At 39.8% G+C, this 17,323-nt stretch overlaps 1 protein-coding gene across 8 annotated transcripts in view; it reads left to right on the top strand.

Annotated features, from left to right (window-relative positions):
• TNS3 (tensin 3) overlaps positions 1 to 17,323 on the top strand; it is a 187,496-nt gene that overhangs the window by 13,199 nt on the left and 156,974 nt on the right. For 3 of the 8 annotated variants that reach the window (XM_074575680.1, XM_074575683.1, XM_074575682.1), the window contains exon 2: positions 16,844 to 16,955. The exons of 1 other annotated variant lie outside the window; for it this stretch is intronic. Coding sequence is in view for 3 of the 7 variants with exons in the window: in XM_074575678.1 (XP_074431779.1) it covers positions 17,209 to 17,236 (28 nt within the window). In the remaining 4 variants the exon portion in view is untranslated. Of the gene's footprint in view, positions 1 to 5,131; positions 5,177 to 16,843; positions 16,956 to 17,188; positions 17,237 to 17,323 lie in introns of those variants that run through there. 4 more of the 8 variants (XM_074575679.1, XM_074575677.1, XM_074575678.1 and 1 more) reach the window with 3 other exon arrangements.

Here is a 17,323-nt window from a genome sequence, read left to right on the forward strand (position 1 = left end):
TGAATAATTTTTTAAGGTGTGCTGTATTCTCTTAGTTCCCTATGTTGTAGCAACGAGATTATTGATTAATCCTGAATAGCTGTATACAAATTTGTTTCCCAACCAAATGACCGAAACTTTCTAAAGGGAAAGAGAAATATGCTAGCTCACTAAAGAAAAACCCAAAGCTTTTCTTTTATTAATTCTGGTGTTCATATACGCAGCAGTGCTCCCAAAAATGTGATATAATTTTAGAAACCAGTCCTCTGAGTACCTCCTCCTTTATTGCTAGCTTACTTTTACAGGTGTAGTGAAACTGGATTGCTGCTGACATTTCAAGTATGTTCATGCACAAATATATTTACCTTCCTTCCTCTCTGTTACATTATATGTTGCTGTGGTATCTGGGCAGTTTGTGATCCTTCTCAAAGTTACTTAGCTGCATGTCATCCCAATCTTAAAAAAAAAAAAAAAAAAGTATCTAAATTTTAGAGATGGTGCACAGCTGCATGGAAAAACTAAACCATTTGTCCATGTTTCCCAGAGGTCTGTGGTGAGGCAGGGAGCTTTTGACACTTCCAAGATCCAGTTGGTGGGTTGGTACCTGAAATGGTTTGTGTCTTATCTCTCTTTTTATCTAATTTTGTGTATAGCCTCTCTGCAAAAGAGGCGGTGGCAAACTTGTGAGCAGTAATGAAATGAGAGAACTTAAAAGCCCAGGGATGGATTTAACAGGTGGAATTTGAAAGTTAAGCCCCTGTTCCCAGTGCGTCATTTCCTTCCTATTAATGGTGCCTAGCACAGCTCACGTTGTTTCATAAGTTGTTGGAACAACTGATGTTGCTTGTCAGCAAGCCACATCACTCTGTACATGGCAGTTTCCCAAATTACCCACTCTTCAGTATAGTGGCGCTGATGGATGTAACATGGGTGATAGCAGGATAGATTTGCTTGTAAACTCCCAGTAGCCTTGTGGCCCAATAGCCAACTCCCATTGCCTCCTTAATCTGGCCAGTATTCTGGGGTGGCAAGAACTCGATGAATTAATGTTACTCTTGTAGCTCTTACTAACGCCATCAGCTACTAGATTTCCTGTTTCTAACACTTTTTATGAAAAATGGGAATTTTGATGCTTCTGTAGGAATAAAACTGGGCTATTTATGTTAACTCTAACTTCTTTAGTTGAACTTTTTTTAACTTCTTTAGGCTTTTTTGGGGAGAATGTAGCTTTTTTTTTTTTTTGTCCATAGTTTAGCAGAACAAGAATCTTTTTTCAGGCCCTCTCCCAATCATGATAGTTTTCAGCTTGCTGAAGAGACAAGTGTAGAAGAGTTTGACATCACAGATGCTGTTTTGACATCTAACTAAGATACTGTGTAAAATACAGTTGAGCAATGGCAGATCAAATGTGAATAACATCTTGGAAATACTAAAAAAACTATCCATCATAATGTGTATATTTGCTTTTCCCAGTATCTTTAGCTTCTCACACTAACTTTTTCCTGTTTATAAAGCAAATTTGCTTCAAAGAATCTGTATAGATGATAAAAACTACTTTTGCTGTTTTAGCATTTGGAAGAGAGTCATATTTCTGTGTGATGCAGGTGCCATTTCCATCCTGAACCTTCAGTGAATATTTTTGATGAAGAATAGTATCACGTTTGATAGACAATGGGGATAAAATTGTCTCTTGGCTATCTGCATGTGCACGTCTGGGGATGAAGGGGGAAGGGTGAAGAACACCTTTCAAAGAGAAAAAGAAGGGTGTGTGTATTCTGGGGAGTATCATATTAATCTAAAAGAGCTAGATACATTCTTTAAGCTTGACTTCTTGCTCTGGGAGGGAGTGGGGGGACGTAGTGTTGGGGGTGGGGGGAAGGTGATGAACATTCCTGGAGGGGATTAATTTTGAGGTGACTCAAACAGACACTTTGATCCTTTCCATCTGCAGGTTGGCTTGTTTTAGCTTGTTAATATATGGATAGCAAATTCCCTCCTTCCTTTTATGTTTGGAAAATTGCTCATAGCCCACACATGGCTCTGTAATTGGGGAGAGATTGTTCATTCTTGCCTGCAGGAAAACATTTCTCTGTCTGCTGAGCTGGAGCTACAAACTAGATAGAGGGGATGCAAGAAAAACGCAGATGCGTAAAAGGGCTACACAACTCTTATTTAAGCTATGATTTTTGAAGAAATGACCACTAATCCATCTGCGTTTGCATGCCGAACACCATGTATTCTGCAGGATGAGGGAAGTAGAATTGCTCAGTAGCGCTCTTGTGCCTCCCTGTATAGTGATGCGGTTGTCTGTAGGACATGGATACTACATAGAAACCTCAGTGAGTTTAGGGAAGTCTTCTTTATTGATAATCTGCAGTAGTTAAACTCTCTCATGAACATCATCGGGTTTTTGTGTTTCTTTCAATTTCAGACATCTTAAATACAAGAGGGAATTATTATATGTATCGAAGTGACCTAAAAGTAGACAAGGGTTTGGTGATATCAAATATTATGCTCTGTTTCTCAACCATGCTTCTTAAAGATTGTTGAACTTGTGTTCTGTTGAAGTTGTATACTCAACTTGCTCTTTTAAGTCAAGATTTTCTAAAAGTATCAGGATTTTATTCACACTGATTTTCTCAGTATTCTGCTTGGGTGCTTATCCTGCAGGTCAGATAGCAGGTTACAGCGTGATTTTATATCCTACCTCTTCCCCCACCCCAGAAGGTGCTTTGGAAATCTTTGTGTGCGTGCATGTGTCATTTCTCTCTGTGAGGGTATATCGTGCCACAAGTGACAATCTTATTTCTTGTTCAAGATACAAAATAGCAGCACATAACAACCAGAGTGCTGGCATAAGCTTATAGTATTTATTTACTGGAATTTTTCCCTGCATTGTTTATACATCTACATTTAAAGATTTTAGGGGCTTGCTTTGGCTTAAGAGTATTGCAGTTCGTTCTTTGGTTATTTTAAGGTTTCACAGAATTTTGTTCATAAACGTGATTGACCGAGGGGCCTGGTTGTGTTCCAGGATGAATAATTGCAGTCTATCCTCAGTTTTGATTAGATGCAACACTATTCCCTTATCTCTCTGCTTTTGCAGTTGGTGGCTCAATTTGGCTGCTTTGGGGTCCTAAGGAAAGAATACAAGGAGTCTTCTCACCCACCTCACAGAGGCCTTTTTAAAAGAAACTCTGGGGGTGATTTAATCCCCCTAAACTCAAAGTAATTTTTTGTCATGCGCTGGTGGCTGGGCCTCTGCTAGCAGGAGTTTTTGTATTTGAGGTTGAATTTGAGTAAACCAAGTAAAGCATGTTTGGGGTTTTGTGTTTTGGGTTGGTTTTTTTTAAGGTCTGAGAGGTCTTGCATTTTACCTTCATAGGTGATATGTTTGTGTGTTTAAAAAAAAAAAAAAATAATCTACAAATCCCATCATTTTACAGGAGCATTAAGTGGTTCCTAATAATTGAATTCCTTTCTTAACAAATGTCTCTTGAACAAAAGAAGCCAATGACTAAAGCAAGTTGAGTGAGTGAAAGAAAATTAACTGTGTAATAGCTGCAGAAATTAGTTTTTTGAGAACTGTGTTAGATATCGAGACTTATTACACGAGGATCTTTGAAGGTCCTTAGAAGATGATTGCATGTTGCTGTCTCTGTGGAAATATTTGCTTCTAGATTTAGATAGATCAGCCAACAATGAAGGGGAAGTCATAGCATAAGGTCATGGTGTAAGCAAGCACTGCTGTAGGTTACAAGGTACTCATTATAAGAAGGTACTACAACAAGCTCATGTTGTCTGTAATACTTGGAAAATCTGGCTGCTATAAGTAATAGCATGAGTTGGACAACTGTAAATGTAAATCTAAATTCCAGGTAGTCTGATTCTGCTAGAAATTTTCACTTCAATGACCTTGCAGGATCACCTTTCCTGCTTGGGAACTGGGGTCGCTGGAACACTGAGTTGCATGAATCAAATCTCAGTTCAGGGAGCCTTATGTTTGGGGAATACCTCGCATAAACCAAGAAGTCTATAAGTAGTCCTCTCCCTTTTCACGGGGGACGCTCCTGTTAACCACATTCAGTCACAGGAGACGGTTAAACACAGCCATACTCCAAAGAGGCTGAGTAATTGAAAGATCTTAAATTTTGTGCAAAATGTCACTTTGACAAGACATTTCATTTAGTCTGATGGCATCTGTCTGTACATGCAGCACATGCAACCAATAAGAGCAAAAAGGGCATCTACATGTTGTTGTACAGGTATTATACAATCGATATCTTGTGTGTGTTTGCGTGTTTTGCATATAAAAGATTCATTTGTCATGCTTAAGTTTAGAGAGTACGGTAGTTCAGGTTATTAAATCCCAGGGTTTGGTTTGTCTTAACTTTAAAGGATTTTATTACTTGTTCTAAGAAAAAAATACTACGCTCCACCCTTTATTGCTTGCAAACTGATTTTTTTTTTTTTTTTTTGGTTTAAAAAGATCTGCACTGGTATTGATGTCTTACTACCTGTTCTGTCAGCAGTGGATTTTGATTTTGATTTTCACGGTTCACATTGTTATCATGTGTAAACACAACATGCTGGGGGCTGCATGGGGAAGGGTTGGAGTCTCATGAATGCGTGGTGGTAGAATAATTGAACAGTTTCTAGAAAGTGAAAAGATGGAAAATTAATCGCAGCGAGGGGAGCGTGACAACTACAGTCAGTATAGTAATAAGCTGTGAATTGAACTTAACCTGAACTGAAAACTGGTTTGAACAGTTATCTGGCATTTTGCTTTCCTTTATGCATTTCCACTCCCTGTTAAATTCGGTGTAGAGCTAGACTGGAAAAACTTTAGTTCTAGTGGTATCCGAAACAGGACTGAAGTGAAATATTGCCTTGATCCTCTGGTAATAATGCTGGGAAGCCTTTTCAGGTGCTTTGGGAAACATTTTTGTAGCTTACTTAAGTGTTGTTTGATGTACAGAGGAGAAATGTATATACTTAGAGCACACCCATGTGGCCGTGTAGGGGTTAAAAGCTATTTAAAATTTATTTTAATGGGGGGAAAAAGGTTTCTAATTGTAGTGAAGTATTTTTGGAATTTGCCCTGTCAGTTAGTAACATTTCACTAATTAAAGCAACCCTTTGTTTAAACCAGGCTGACAACAGTTCATCTGGAGAGTTGGCTGGTGGACAAACCGAGGTATGTTCATTCCTCAGCAATTCCACCCATTTTGTATGCTGATGTTTCCGAAGTAATGCTTTTAACTTTTAAGAAAGTAATCGCATCTGTGAATTCCTTGTGGTTTCTCTGCTGCTGAGGGTTGCAGCCTATAAACAATTTTATTGCCTTAAGCCTTGTGTGTAATGAAAATTAGCAAATAAAACAAGCACACAGGCACTAGTTTATGGCTGTAGGCATCAGGTTTGTTTGAATGGCAAAATTAAGGGATTATAAACTTTTTCTGAAAGAATGTTAGTAAGAGGCAGTTCTTTCTTTCTCTTGTTCCGTTTTTCTTGTGTATGCTCTTGCTCAGGAGAACAGTGTATGTTCTGGCTGTGGTTTGGCCAATAAGGTTTTATGTGTTTGTGGAAAAGTGTGTTTTCCTTCGGAAATTGTACATTTGCTGTAAAGGAGAGGGAAAGGGCTACCATTGATCTATAGTATCAGGTTGAATAACAAAAACAGACTGAAAATTTTACAGATTTTCCTGCCCTGAACTGCATTATGTGAAAAAAGCCACATAATACTAAAAAGCCTACATACAAATCTTGAATAGCTAACTGTATGCTTGCGGATTGTCTTTGCCTGGTGCTGTGGTATCACTGGTTGCTCATTGTTGCTTGGTTTTGTCAAATGGCTTGTTGCTTGGTTTTGTCAAATGGCTTGCTGCTTGTAAAGAAGCCTACTTAGCCAGATTAAAGATCCTGAAAGAGTAAAACTTCTGATTGTCCTGGCATTTTGAGTGAAATCTGTTGAGTGATGCGTAGCTGCTGACTAATACTTTTGGGCTAGACTGAGACTTGGTAGCTTTCTTTTGAAAGATTACCTCTTCTTGTTTAATCGACGTTCAGAGATACACCTCAAGTCTTGAAAAAACAGCATTTCTGTTTTCTCTTCATGACACCTACAAAAATATGAGCCTGTAGATTTTCCTTGTCAGCAGATATGCAAACATACATGTCCAGGCAGTGAAGATACTTCAGAAGTTTTATTTGATTTCAGTAGCGATATCGATACACTACATGCTGTGCAATGAAAAACGTAGTGGAACAATTGGATATCAGAACCAGGATGAGCCTTTGAAATGAGTGTTCTCTAGTGTCACTTGTATTTTGTTGTACATTCCTATGAAATTATTTCAGGTTTTGCCAAGTACAACATGGGACTGTTCCTTTTGTAAATTTCTGTGCTCTAGAAAATGGCTTTGTTTGAAGAATCTGTTTTCTTTTTTTCTGTGTGGCAGAGGGAGCATAACTGTTGTGATAACGAATTAGATCCTCTGAAAGTGCAAGAAAAGAAATCTAAGCTACAGTAGAATAAAAATTACGAATGCTTTGAAGGAAACTGTCATCATTCTGAGAGAAAGGGGAGAGAACGGAGTGCTCTTCCAGTACACTAATATGAAAGTACCCTTGGTGCAACAGTCAAGAAAATGGAAACTGAAGAATCCTGATGAAGTGATACTGATGAGATTGGGGAGTATTCGGTAAGAGCAGTGAGGGTTTGTGGAGTTTTCTAGTCATTAGAGGAAGAATTCAGGGTTTAAAGTGGATTCTTTGGGCCCTTAAAAAGAATCATGAAAGTCAAGTTCAACATACGTTTTAGTGAGTTTTTCTTTACTCGCTGTGATAAAAGATCCTGATTTGAGTGCCAGTGAAATATCTAGGATAGTTATGTGGAAATTTAAAGCGACTAGTTGTTTGAGCTACAAGGAAGGAGCAGGTCAATTGAGTTAAGTAACAGTTGTGTTTTATGTAATTGTTTTTCTCAACGTAATAGTTTAAATATTTGTCCTTGGGTGAGGGAGCAAGTTAATCAGCTACAGAGCAGGCGCTGTATAATAACTTCATAAACGTCTATTGTGTTTGATATCCATTTCCACAAGCCCTTTCGTTCTTGTAGCTGAATGCGATCCTTGTGCTTAAGCTATTTTACATTATCCCGATTGATTCGCATGGCAGAGGAGAGGAACTGAAGTTCCAAGCCTCAGGCCAGTAGCAGCAAATCTTTTCCTGGCTGGGTGGGAGCACACAGGGCTCACAGTTAGTAGCAGCCTGCGCTAGTCAGTGACCACAATTGATGTCATTTGTCAAGGTGGCTGTTTTCTTGTATTCCTACTAGAGGTTAATGTTTGAATGAGAATAGCTAATCGGAAAGGTAGAGACCATTTGGATCGTCAGGCAAGGGTGTTATCCTATCGCCACGCTGTAACTGAAGCAACTTTGAAAATGGTTGCAATAATAAGGTGGAGGTAAAGGTAACTTAATTCAAATTTTTCTTAGGTATGAAAATTTGCTGTTCAGCAGAAGTAGGTATAATTGTAATGATTAGCTTGCTACAGACACGTTGTTTTACTGTAACATGGTATGCTTTGCTATTGAATTTTTCTTATTCTCAGAGATCAGCATGTATATGTGAACTGAACATTATATAGTTTACTGTGAGTTCCTCTTTCAAATAAAGGCAAAGCGTGAATCTGACATGGCGAGTGCTTTCTCTTTCTGTATGGCAAAATGTGACAGCATTTTGTGCTAGGAACGTCTGCCAGAGCCTGAAGAGCCTGTTTTCCATAGTACTGGTTTTGGTACCAGAGTGGGAAGGATGGTTAGAGTTGGAAGCAGTGCGAAGATCAGAAGAGGAGCCTTATTTTGCTGTTTGCCACAGCAAGCAGTGTACCTCTTGTCATCAGCCTAACTCTGATTTCTCCTTAGCGTTTTAAAAATAGTTGTGTATAATGAAAGTGTTGTTGCAGTATGAATGATAGTTTTAACCAGTAAGTTTAGACACTGTTGCTTGGGGTGGTTTTTTTGCTTATTGTGTGCTGTTCATGTTCTTCAGGAAAAATACAAACTTACTTAGTACTAGCCTTTGCTCTCCCTTAGTTTCCTCTGATTTGCCTGTTAGGGCTTAGGTGAGCGCAGACTTTGCACAATATAATCTGTAGTTAGTAGCATTAAGGGAATATGATTGAGACTTTTTGATTTAGTATACTGTTATTGCATGATGAACGCTTAGAGGGATGTGTTCAGAGTGTTTGGTACAACTAATCTTGTAATACAGAGGAAAATAAATAGAGAAGGAGTGCAAAATCTACAGTTGCAAGTAGAGTGTTTTTCATCAGCTTGTGTTCCCATAGACTCATCTGACAAGACCACACAGAAACACCGGGGAAAAATACAAAATAAATGGCTAACCACAAGTTGTCTGCTGTCTGATTAAGTAATGAAATTAACATCCTGGAGCAGGATTGTTGAGTAAACATTTCTGTTTTTTTGGAGTGGCACTTAACATTATCCTATAAAAAATTTTTGTAGAAATCTGTGTAATACTAGTTTGGTTCTGTTTCCTGAAAAAGGTTTGTTATAACTTGATGGTAAAAAAATGGCAAAGCTTCAGTAAAATAGCAGCAAAATAGTGAAACTAGATGTTACGAAAGAAATGAAGTTCTACCCAAAAATGCACAGTGAAGATTTTCATATTCCACATTGGGTTCTCCCCCACTTCTTAAATTCCTGAATACAAAATTTTGTAAGCCAAATTTTTTGGATCCTCAGGTTTAATAAAGTGCAGAAAATGTGCCTATTTTAAGTTGTTATATGGAAGATACTGTTTTAGATTACTCATTGGAACAGTCTTGACTATATGAAGTAAGATAACCTCATAAAACGAGGAAATAGTTAAGGACATAATTCCACACATGCAAAGTGCTGTTTTCTAGATGAATTACTATCATTAGTGCAGATGGTAATCTGGATGGGATTGCAAGTTAAGATGGTGCTGTTTACGTACTGAACCAGGAGTGTTTGTAATACCATTGCTTCTAGCCTAGGAGAATAAATTGAAGTATGTACTTTGGGCGGGGAGCATAGGTGTTGAGTGAAGATGTATTGGCCACAGATGCTGGTCTGCACTCTGTTCCCTGCTCAGTGTAACTCTAGCTTTCAAAGTATAGTGGCCAGGTAGAGTTCATGCAGTCATTAATACTGTCTGTATCAGTAAGCCCACAGTGTTGTTAGCCTGGGTTGAAATAAAGTAGTTAAATAAGGATGCGTGTGGGGAGAGGAGGAAACTGAGCTGAGGTTGCCATTTTCCCATCCTATTGTGAATGACCTTTCATGAGATTTTACTGCAGACTTGAAAGCGTGTTATTTTTTTACTTCTTGAAGATGTAACATAGTGATGTTACAGAAGGCAGATCCTGATCGACAGTCATGGCTTCAGCTGGGATGGAGTTAACTTTCTTGCTGGCAGTTGGTGTGGGGCTATGTTTTGGGTTCAGGATGAGAGCGGTGTTGATAGCACGCTGATGTTTTTGGTTGTTGCTAAGCAGTCAAGGCCTTTTCTGCTCCTCGTGCCATGCCACCAGTGAGTAGACTGGGAGTGCACAAAAAGTTGGGTGGAGACGCAGCCGGGACAGCTGACTCCAGCTGACCAAAGGGCTATTCCATACTATATGACATATAAAAAGAAGAGGAAGGGGAGGGTGTTTGGAGGGATGGGTGTTTGTCTTCCCAAGTAATCGATATGCATGATGGAGCCCTGCGGAAAGGTGATAGCTGAACACCTGCCTGCTGATGGGAAGTAGTGAATGAATTCCTTTTTTTGCTTTGCTTGCATGCATAGCTTTTGCTCTATCTATTAAACTGTCTTTATCTCAACCCATGAGGTTTTTTTTCTCACTTTTACTCTTCTGATTCTCTCCTCCATCCCAGCTGGGGGCAGTGAGAGAGCACCTGCGTGGTCCTAGCTGCTGGCTGGAGTTAAACCATGACACCGTGATATATGTGCTTTCAGCTGCTAAATGCAAGTTTATGAAGTGTGCAACTATCAACTTGCTTACTTCTGTGTATTTCTAGCCCGGATGTTGGCTTTCTCTGGAGGATAGGGGGGAACAAAAGATATATCTGCGAGGTAGCAGTGCTGGCAACAGAATACCTGTATGAACTCAGTGCCACAGTGATTATGTATTAGTGTGGCACACCTGCCTCAAAGCAGGATTGTGAGGGTCAGAGGGAAAGCTCAAGCTGTGTAGTAAAATATTCTATGTGAAACTGCTAACATTTTTCACTGCGTTAATATTAATAATATTTCTTCCATTTCTCAGTGACTGATTTAATGACATGCATCTTCATCCCTCTCAGCTGTTTTTCCTGGTCAGTGTTCTGGCACACTGCTGCTGCTGTCTGTCCTTGTTCTAGCCTGGGTCTGACCTCTTCTTTCACTTCTGCTCTCCCTTTCTCCACTTGCTTTGGAGATTTTTGGTAACTTTCATGGTTGTTTCTTTGGTGCGTGTGTTTGGTGGGGGTTTTTTGTGTATGTGTGTTGTGGTGGGTGTTTTTGTGTGGTGTCTTTTTTTTTTTTTTTGATTACGAGACATAACTCTTGGGGTAGCTCTTTGGTATTTGGCCTTGTACGTAGCTGCATCATGTCATAGGAGGATTAGGTTGTACGTTGCTGCAGTGGTTTGTGCATTTGCTGCTTTTGTAAACAGGTTCATTAGGGACTATCAAGACAGAGGGAGGAAATCTGCATAGAACCATGTACTTTGCTTGATGTTTTTGTGTACCTGCAAGAATTCATCTGCAGTGGGAAGAGATTTGATGAGAGATTCTAGGTGAAGATGATTTCAAAAATAAATAAAATTTAACTGTCAGCATTTCAAAGGTAGATACCTGATGTCTCTGAATTTTTACTTTTGTTATGCCCTTCAGCTTTTTTTCTGTGAGCTGAAGATAAACCAGGTATATTCAGAAATAGCTTTTTTTCACCCTGTTATTTAAAGATGTGAATTCTAATCTTCAGATGTCTAGCTCTGAATGTGTGGGAGTTCCAATCTTCGTGTAATAAAAGCAGTGTTGTAGTCTCAGAGATGTCAAGGCAGTTCATTTAAGAAAAAAAAAAAAAGAAAAAAAAGCCATTGACAAACACTGAGCTTTCATGATGCACATAGCCCTTTGCTGCTTTCAGGCATTTTCCTTTGTACAGTATTTTCCCACACAGAACAAAGTGTTGGTTTGCCAATGAGATGAGGATGAAAAAGACAAGTTTCCCAGTGTCTGGAGTAATGATTGTCTTAATGGACTTTCCATCTGTCTCCTAATTGCTTTTAGACCAATACAGATTCATGTGCAGTGGAGAAATGAAGGTGTTGAAAAAAAAAAATAATAATAATGCAAAGAACTGATGAAATGGAAAAATGTGAGATCTGCTGCTATTTTACATTACGAATCAGGAGTTAGCACAAGCTCCCCTGTTTGTCCCTGCTGGGAGGAGAGGGGATGAATCACTGCTCTTTACAGGCCACTAATTCCTAGGGATATTGGGACGAAGGAGAGCAGTGAGGATTTGGCCAGAGAAAGGCAGCCTTCTTGCCTTTCTCCAGAAGGTGTGCTGCTGTCCCTGCATCCTGCTGGAAGGAGTGTCGAGCCTGCTGATGGGCGTGCATTCAGACCCCCTTGGGCACTGTTTTTCTTCAGTGAGTGTCACCCACCTCCAGGCAGACCCGGACCTATTGTTTCCTGAACTGAAATCTCAGCCAGATTATAAGGGGAAGGACTTGAAACTGTCTGGCAAAACAACAAATATGACAAAGTTCCTGTCTGTTATTTAAAGTTTGAGGTGGCCAACCTCAAACTGTAAAGTGGGGAGAGAGATTTATCTGACGATAAGGTTTTTTGTTCCAATGCTCTACTCTTATGTTACCTCTGCATCCTGTGGAAACCATCTTTCAAAGAAAGCTGATATTGCTGTGTCTCAGATAGGGCTGAAAGGATGTGAATTGCCTGGCATTCCCCTCAGCTAGCTGTGCTGTTTTTTCCTTAGTCATGTGACTTATTTTTGGAGCAATCCTACAGAAATAGATATATGGCTTAATTTTGGAAGGGATTTTTTAGCTGGGGCTTAGACTTTTCATGAAGATTGCTTTCAGTCATCCCTTGTATGAACTTTCTTTCGGACATTCCCTGTGGGCAGTTCCCTAGTCCATAAAAGGTGGTGAAATACCTATTCTGCTAATACGCTGCTACCCTCTCCCTCCCATATATTTAAAATAATAGTCAAAACCATTATAACAGCCAGTGGATTTAAAGCTATCTTGGATAGTAGAAGAATGCACAAAGAGAGCCCCAGGAAATTGCAGTATTGTATTTAGAGAGAGGATAGGGAAGAGGGATTATATGTGCATGAACGTGGACGGGAAGTGAACAGAACATATCTTTACTTTATATGATTTTGCTGCTGTGCTAAGAGGGTTTCTGTGGCCCATGTATAATTCAGCAGGACTAGAGTCTGACATAGAGAAAGTTTATGGGGCCTTTGCACGTGTGTTTATAACTTTCTCTTCTCTGGAATATCCGACATGGATTGTTGCACGTTTTGGAGGTAGAGAAATAATGTACCAACAGGTTTTGGCTTTTTTTTCCCCTCCAGATAGGGTAACATCTGGAATTAACTATTTTATTTTAAAAGTCTTAATTATTTTTGTTGAGACTTGTATTTCCTCGTAATTTAGTCACTGCCTGGATGACTTCGTAGAAGCAATAAATAATTGACTAAGTTTGATTTTTTTTTTTTTTTTAACTGGGCATTTAAGTATGTGAATATAGTTATACACTTTTCTTGAAGATTATATGAACAGGTTTAATTTTACAATATTTGCTTGATTCTTTGATAAAAGATCTAAGCCCTGTGACTGTCTTTTTAAAGAAGAACCATTATCACAATTGCAGTTCACATGTTGGAAACATGGAGTTGAAATAAAAAAAAATGTTGCTTGGTTCTGTTGTTTGTTGAATAATTAACTGTTATGATGTAATATGGTATTTTGGAATAGCATTGTGAATACTTCTTCGGTAGGTGTAATGAACCAGTGTTAAGTCTCTGCCAAGGAGACTTAACTGCTGTTTCAGTGTTGCCGAAAACCAGGTTGCGTATCTTGAGTGCTTTAGTCTGGCTTAATTGAAATCTGGTTGATTTTTTTTGTGTAAACTGCTTTTCTCTTCTCAAAATGTTATGTGTTGCAAAGGTCTTTGGCAGAGTTGCTGTGAATTTTTTATCTGATGATGAGTGGCATGTTGATACATAATGAAAGTGCTCAGTGATGAAGTAGTATTTGAAATTCATCATAGATGAGGATGCCTATGTAAATCTTTACACAGTCTGCTGTGTTACATTGATGTGAGTCCGGGATAAAGTTTCAGCTTCATTAGATTTCTGTGTGCCTTAGAAAGCAGAGCATGGCCAAAAATATTTCCTTGTGTGGTAAACGAAAGAGAGTTTCATAATGCTAGCAACTGCGACCAGACATAATTACAGCCTCTTCCTCGGGCAAAAAAATCAGTCTGTAACCTGTGGTTCTGCATTGTTTTCTTCCAGTTTTTGTTCCTAACAATTACATGCAGTTTAGATTCCAGTTTTGAGCCTCATGAAAGTAGCATTGCTTGTTGCCTGCCATGGTTGCTTTCCTATTTTTTTTTCTGGGTTTTTTTTATTTTTCCTTGGCATCTTCCTTAGTGGAGAACCACAAGAGCTGTACCAGGTGACAACAAAGAAACCTTGGTCTGGGCTCCTCTAGGTTTCACAGTAGATCATGCAGGGTTCTTGTATAAATGGATATGAGTACTGAATCTACTAAACAAACTGTTTAACTGAATTACTTTGGAGAGCCCACAGTGGAATGTACTTAAAACGAACAACAAGGAACAAAAATTGCACTTTTTTTAAAATTCAGATGCAAAGGCTGCATTGCAGAATATTTCAAAAATTCCACGGAGGAAAATTACTTTATTTTATGTTTACATTACAAATGAAATGGAAGGTTTGACTCCTTCATTAATTAATGTCAAGACGTACTTACACTAAACTCCAGTGAGTTCTTGGGACAGTTATCTTGCTTTGGAACAGTGCAAGTGTCAAAGCTTGCAGAGAATTGTTTGGGAGGTAGGAAATAAGGAGAAGCAGGCCTAGATACAGAATAAGTTTTCTGTGAAGTTTATCCATGAATTTCTTCAAAACTACAAGCTCTGCGATACTTTACTTTTCAGAGACAGTCACAGATGTGTCCAATAAACTTTACCCAGAAGTAGAACTCTACACGGAAGAGGAGTGGATAAAATCTAAAATGAGAATTCTGTGTTCTGCCTATGTATCTACAAAGCCGAGAAACCACAGCAACTGATGAAGATGATGGCATTGCTGATTTTTTTTTTTTATTTTTTTATTTTTTTTTTACACAGAAGAGGCTGTGGAGATTAGGGACTCTCAGCTATTTGGGCACGATGCCCGAACCCATTGTGGTGTAGAACCTGCTCACATCAGATTGGTGAATTACCTGGCTGTAATGATGTTTTCCCTCCCTCCTGGACCTCTGTCTCTTCCAAAACTTCTCCCATACTTTCAAATGCAAAAAACCCAATCATGACAGAGTTTTTTTGAAAGTAATAAATTTGATCCATTTGCCGTCAAGTATGATCCTACATAACATTAGAGTTCAGCCGTATTTTTTCTTTTTGTTTTATTTTTAATATGAATCATAATTCTGACAACATCTTTCAATTTAACCTGAAGTAACATGATGCAAATGTCAGCAGTGGGGGATACAGGGGAATCTGTGACTTCAGCTTCTACAGTGAGGGATCAAAGTGTCTAATGAAGCACTGTAGTTACTTGAGAAATAAATGTGAACTGTGTTTCCTTCCCTGCTCCAGCCTTTCAAGGACGTGGGCTATTCTACTATTCCTCTCACTAATTTCTCCCAATTAATACACTATACTGGTGGAAAGATTTTCTTGAGAGTCCAGTGTGAGTTTCGTTCCTTCAGTCTAAGTAATTTCTACCACGGTGTTTATGGAAGTGTGTTAATTATCTTGGCTTTACGCTGCGGGTAAGACGAACAATGTTTCCTGAAGCTGTTCTAAGATCAGCCTGCCTGTGCATCCCCACTGGTGAGCATAGCCTCAGGGCAGCCAGGGCTGCTCAGGGTGGTCAGTCGCTGCCCTTTGTGTTCCTTGGGGCTCCTCTGGAGTTTTGAGTAGGCTCATGTAGAAGCAGTACTTGGAAGGTGACATCAACTTTTCATGACCGTTCTTGTGCATGCAAAGCATCTGTGTTGTAGGTGTTTTTGGGGACAGTAAGCATTTTGCCTGGAGCCGCATAGTGAATTGCTCAAAGCCACAAAGAAATCCCGTGTTACCTTATTGCCATAGGCTTGTGCTTTGCACCACGCTGGGAAACCGTCTCATCAGAGGTATGGGCAGAAGCCTGGTGCTGCGGTGGCCTGGCCTGACTGCGTGTGGAAGCACAGCTTTCTGCCTCTGGACAGCTAAAGCTCTGCACAGGTGTTGAAGCGTTGAATGCAAGCCAGTTTGCAGTACTGAGTTTAAGGGGACAGTGAGGTGAAAACGTGAAACAATGAGGAACATGAAGAATCATTTGGGGATTTCCATGGTCTGGCGAATATGGTCTTTGTTTTTGAATAGGTAACTGATATTTCCAAAAAAGTCTGCCAATGAAACTGAAGGTTGTTTTACCCTTCCAAAGGAGATGCTGACTCTGTCGTAGGCTTGTGGTACCTGCTGTGTTTGTTACTTAAATGCTTCCTAAGTTATAGAAGCCATATAGTATCCATCACATATATGGTATTGACTTTTGCAGTTCTGTCCCCAATTAGAAATTTCAAGATTGCATTATATTTTAACATGATATTTCAGTTACTGTGACACACTGTGGAAAAAACGTTAACCTGGGGTACTGACGCAGGTGTCGTGGTTCAGCCTCCGACGGCAACAAAGAACCACCTGCTGCTCTCTCACACCCCACCCCCCCCGGGGAAGAATGGGAAGAAAAAGGCAAAACTCGTGGGTTGAGACAAAGGCAGTTTAGCAGCACAGCAAAGGGCAGAAGAAAACACCACCAACGCCACTGGCAGAGGAAGGTACAAACACGGTGAGGTACCACCGCTCACCGGCCGCAGCCGGGACGCCCCCGCCCGCTCCCAGCGGCGACTTCCCGCCCCCTCCCCCGGCAGCTCCCGGCTCCAGACTGGGCATGGCTCGCACCGCATGGGATACCTTTGCCCCTGCCGGAGCCTGGGGAGAATTAACCCTATCCCCGCCGGAACCAGGAAAGAAGCAAAACTGATTTTGAAGTTAGTAATCTGTGCCAAAGTCAGTTTGCATGGATGCTTTTAATTTATTAAATGAAAAGCCCAAGCTGCCTTCTGCACCAGATGAGTTAAACTGGCTACTGAGAGCATTACTTAAGTTATTTTTAACCAGTTTAAGCTGAACCAACACAAGCTTTTATGTAGGTAAGACCTTAGATCAGGAGGTTGTTGATTCGTATCATAGAGATTATTCTCTAGTTCCTCTTAAAAGATAAGTGATGGAGTGGATTCTGAAGTCATGATATAAAATGTCTTGCAGTGTCTGTGAGAGGTTCCTCGCGCTGTTGCTTCCCACACTTAAGAGTGGAAAACTCGTGTTATTGAATAAGAGTGAGGATGAGGGAGTGAGCAAGAGCACTTTGACTTACTGCTGTTATACTGTTGACACACTACTGTTATGTTTAATTTAAAATTACCTATATTTCACTTAAAAGGAATGGCTCAAAAGCTGAGGGAAGGTCTGATGTTATTCCCCTTATTTCCAGACTCAAGAAACAGCTTCAAGGTCTCACACCTTCAAATGCAAGTCTTTTAAGAAATCCAAAATTTGTGGAATCTGCAAACAAGTAATTGATAGCCAAGGCATTTCCTGCAGAGGTGAGTGATGTGCTGTTTACTTTCTTGCTGTGTAAAGGAAATAAATTTTATATTAATGTTAAAGTTTCAAGGAATACGTGTTTCTGGAATTCCCCCTGGACTAAGTATAAATGTTACCTCGGTTTATTTCGTTCCTTTGTGCAATAATTTTCCCTGCTCTTGTTGGGGAGTGGGGTGCTGTAATAGGTAATTGGACTTGTGTAACGATGTGCTTTTATTACTGTGCTATTCAGGCAGGTTCCAGAATAAGGCAATGTCTGTGGAGGCTCTCCGAGGAGCATGTGAGTGATGTGTGCACAGCAGGTGAAAGATGTCTCTGGAATGCAGCCTCTAAATGAGGGAGTCTGTGACCCTTACTCACTGAGGCA

The sequence above is a fragment of the Larus michahellis genome, chromosome 2, assembly GCF_964199755.1.
Source record: "Larus michahellis chromosome 2, bLarMic1.1, whole genome shotgun sequence".
Taxonomy (NCBI): Eukaryota; Metazoa; Chordata; class Aves; order Charadriiformes; family Laridae; genus Larus; species Larus michahellis.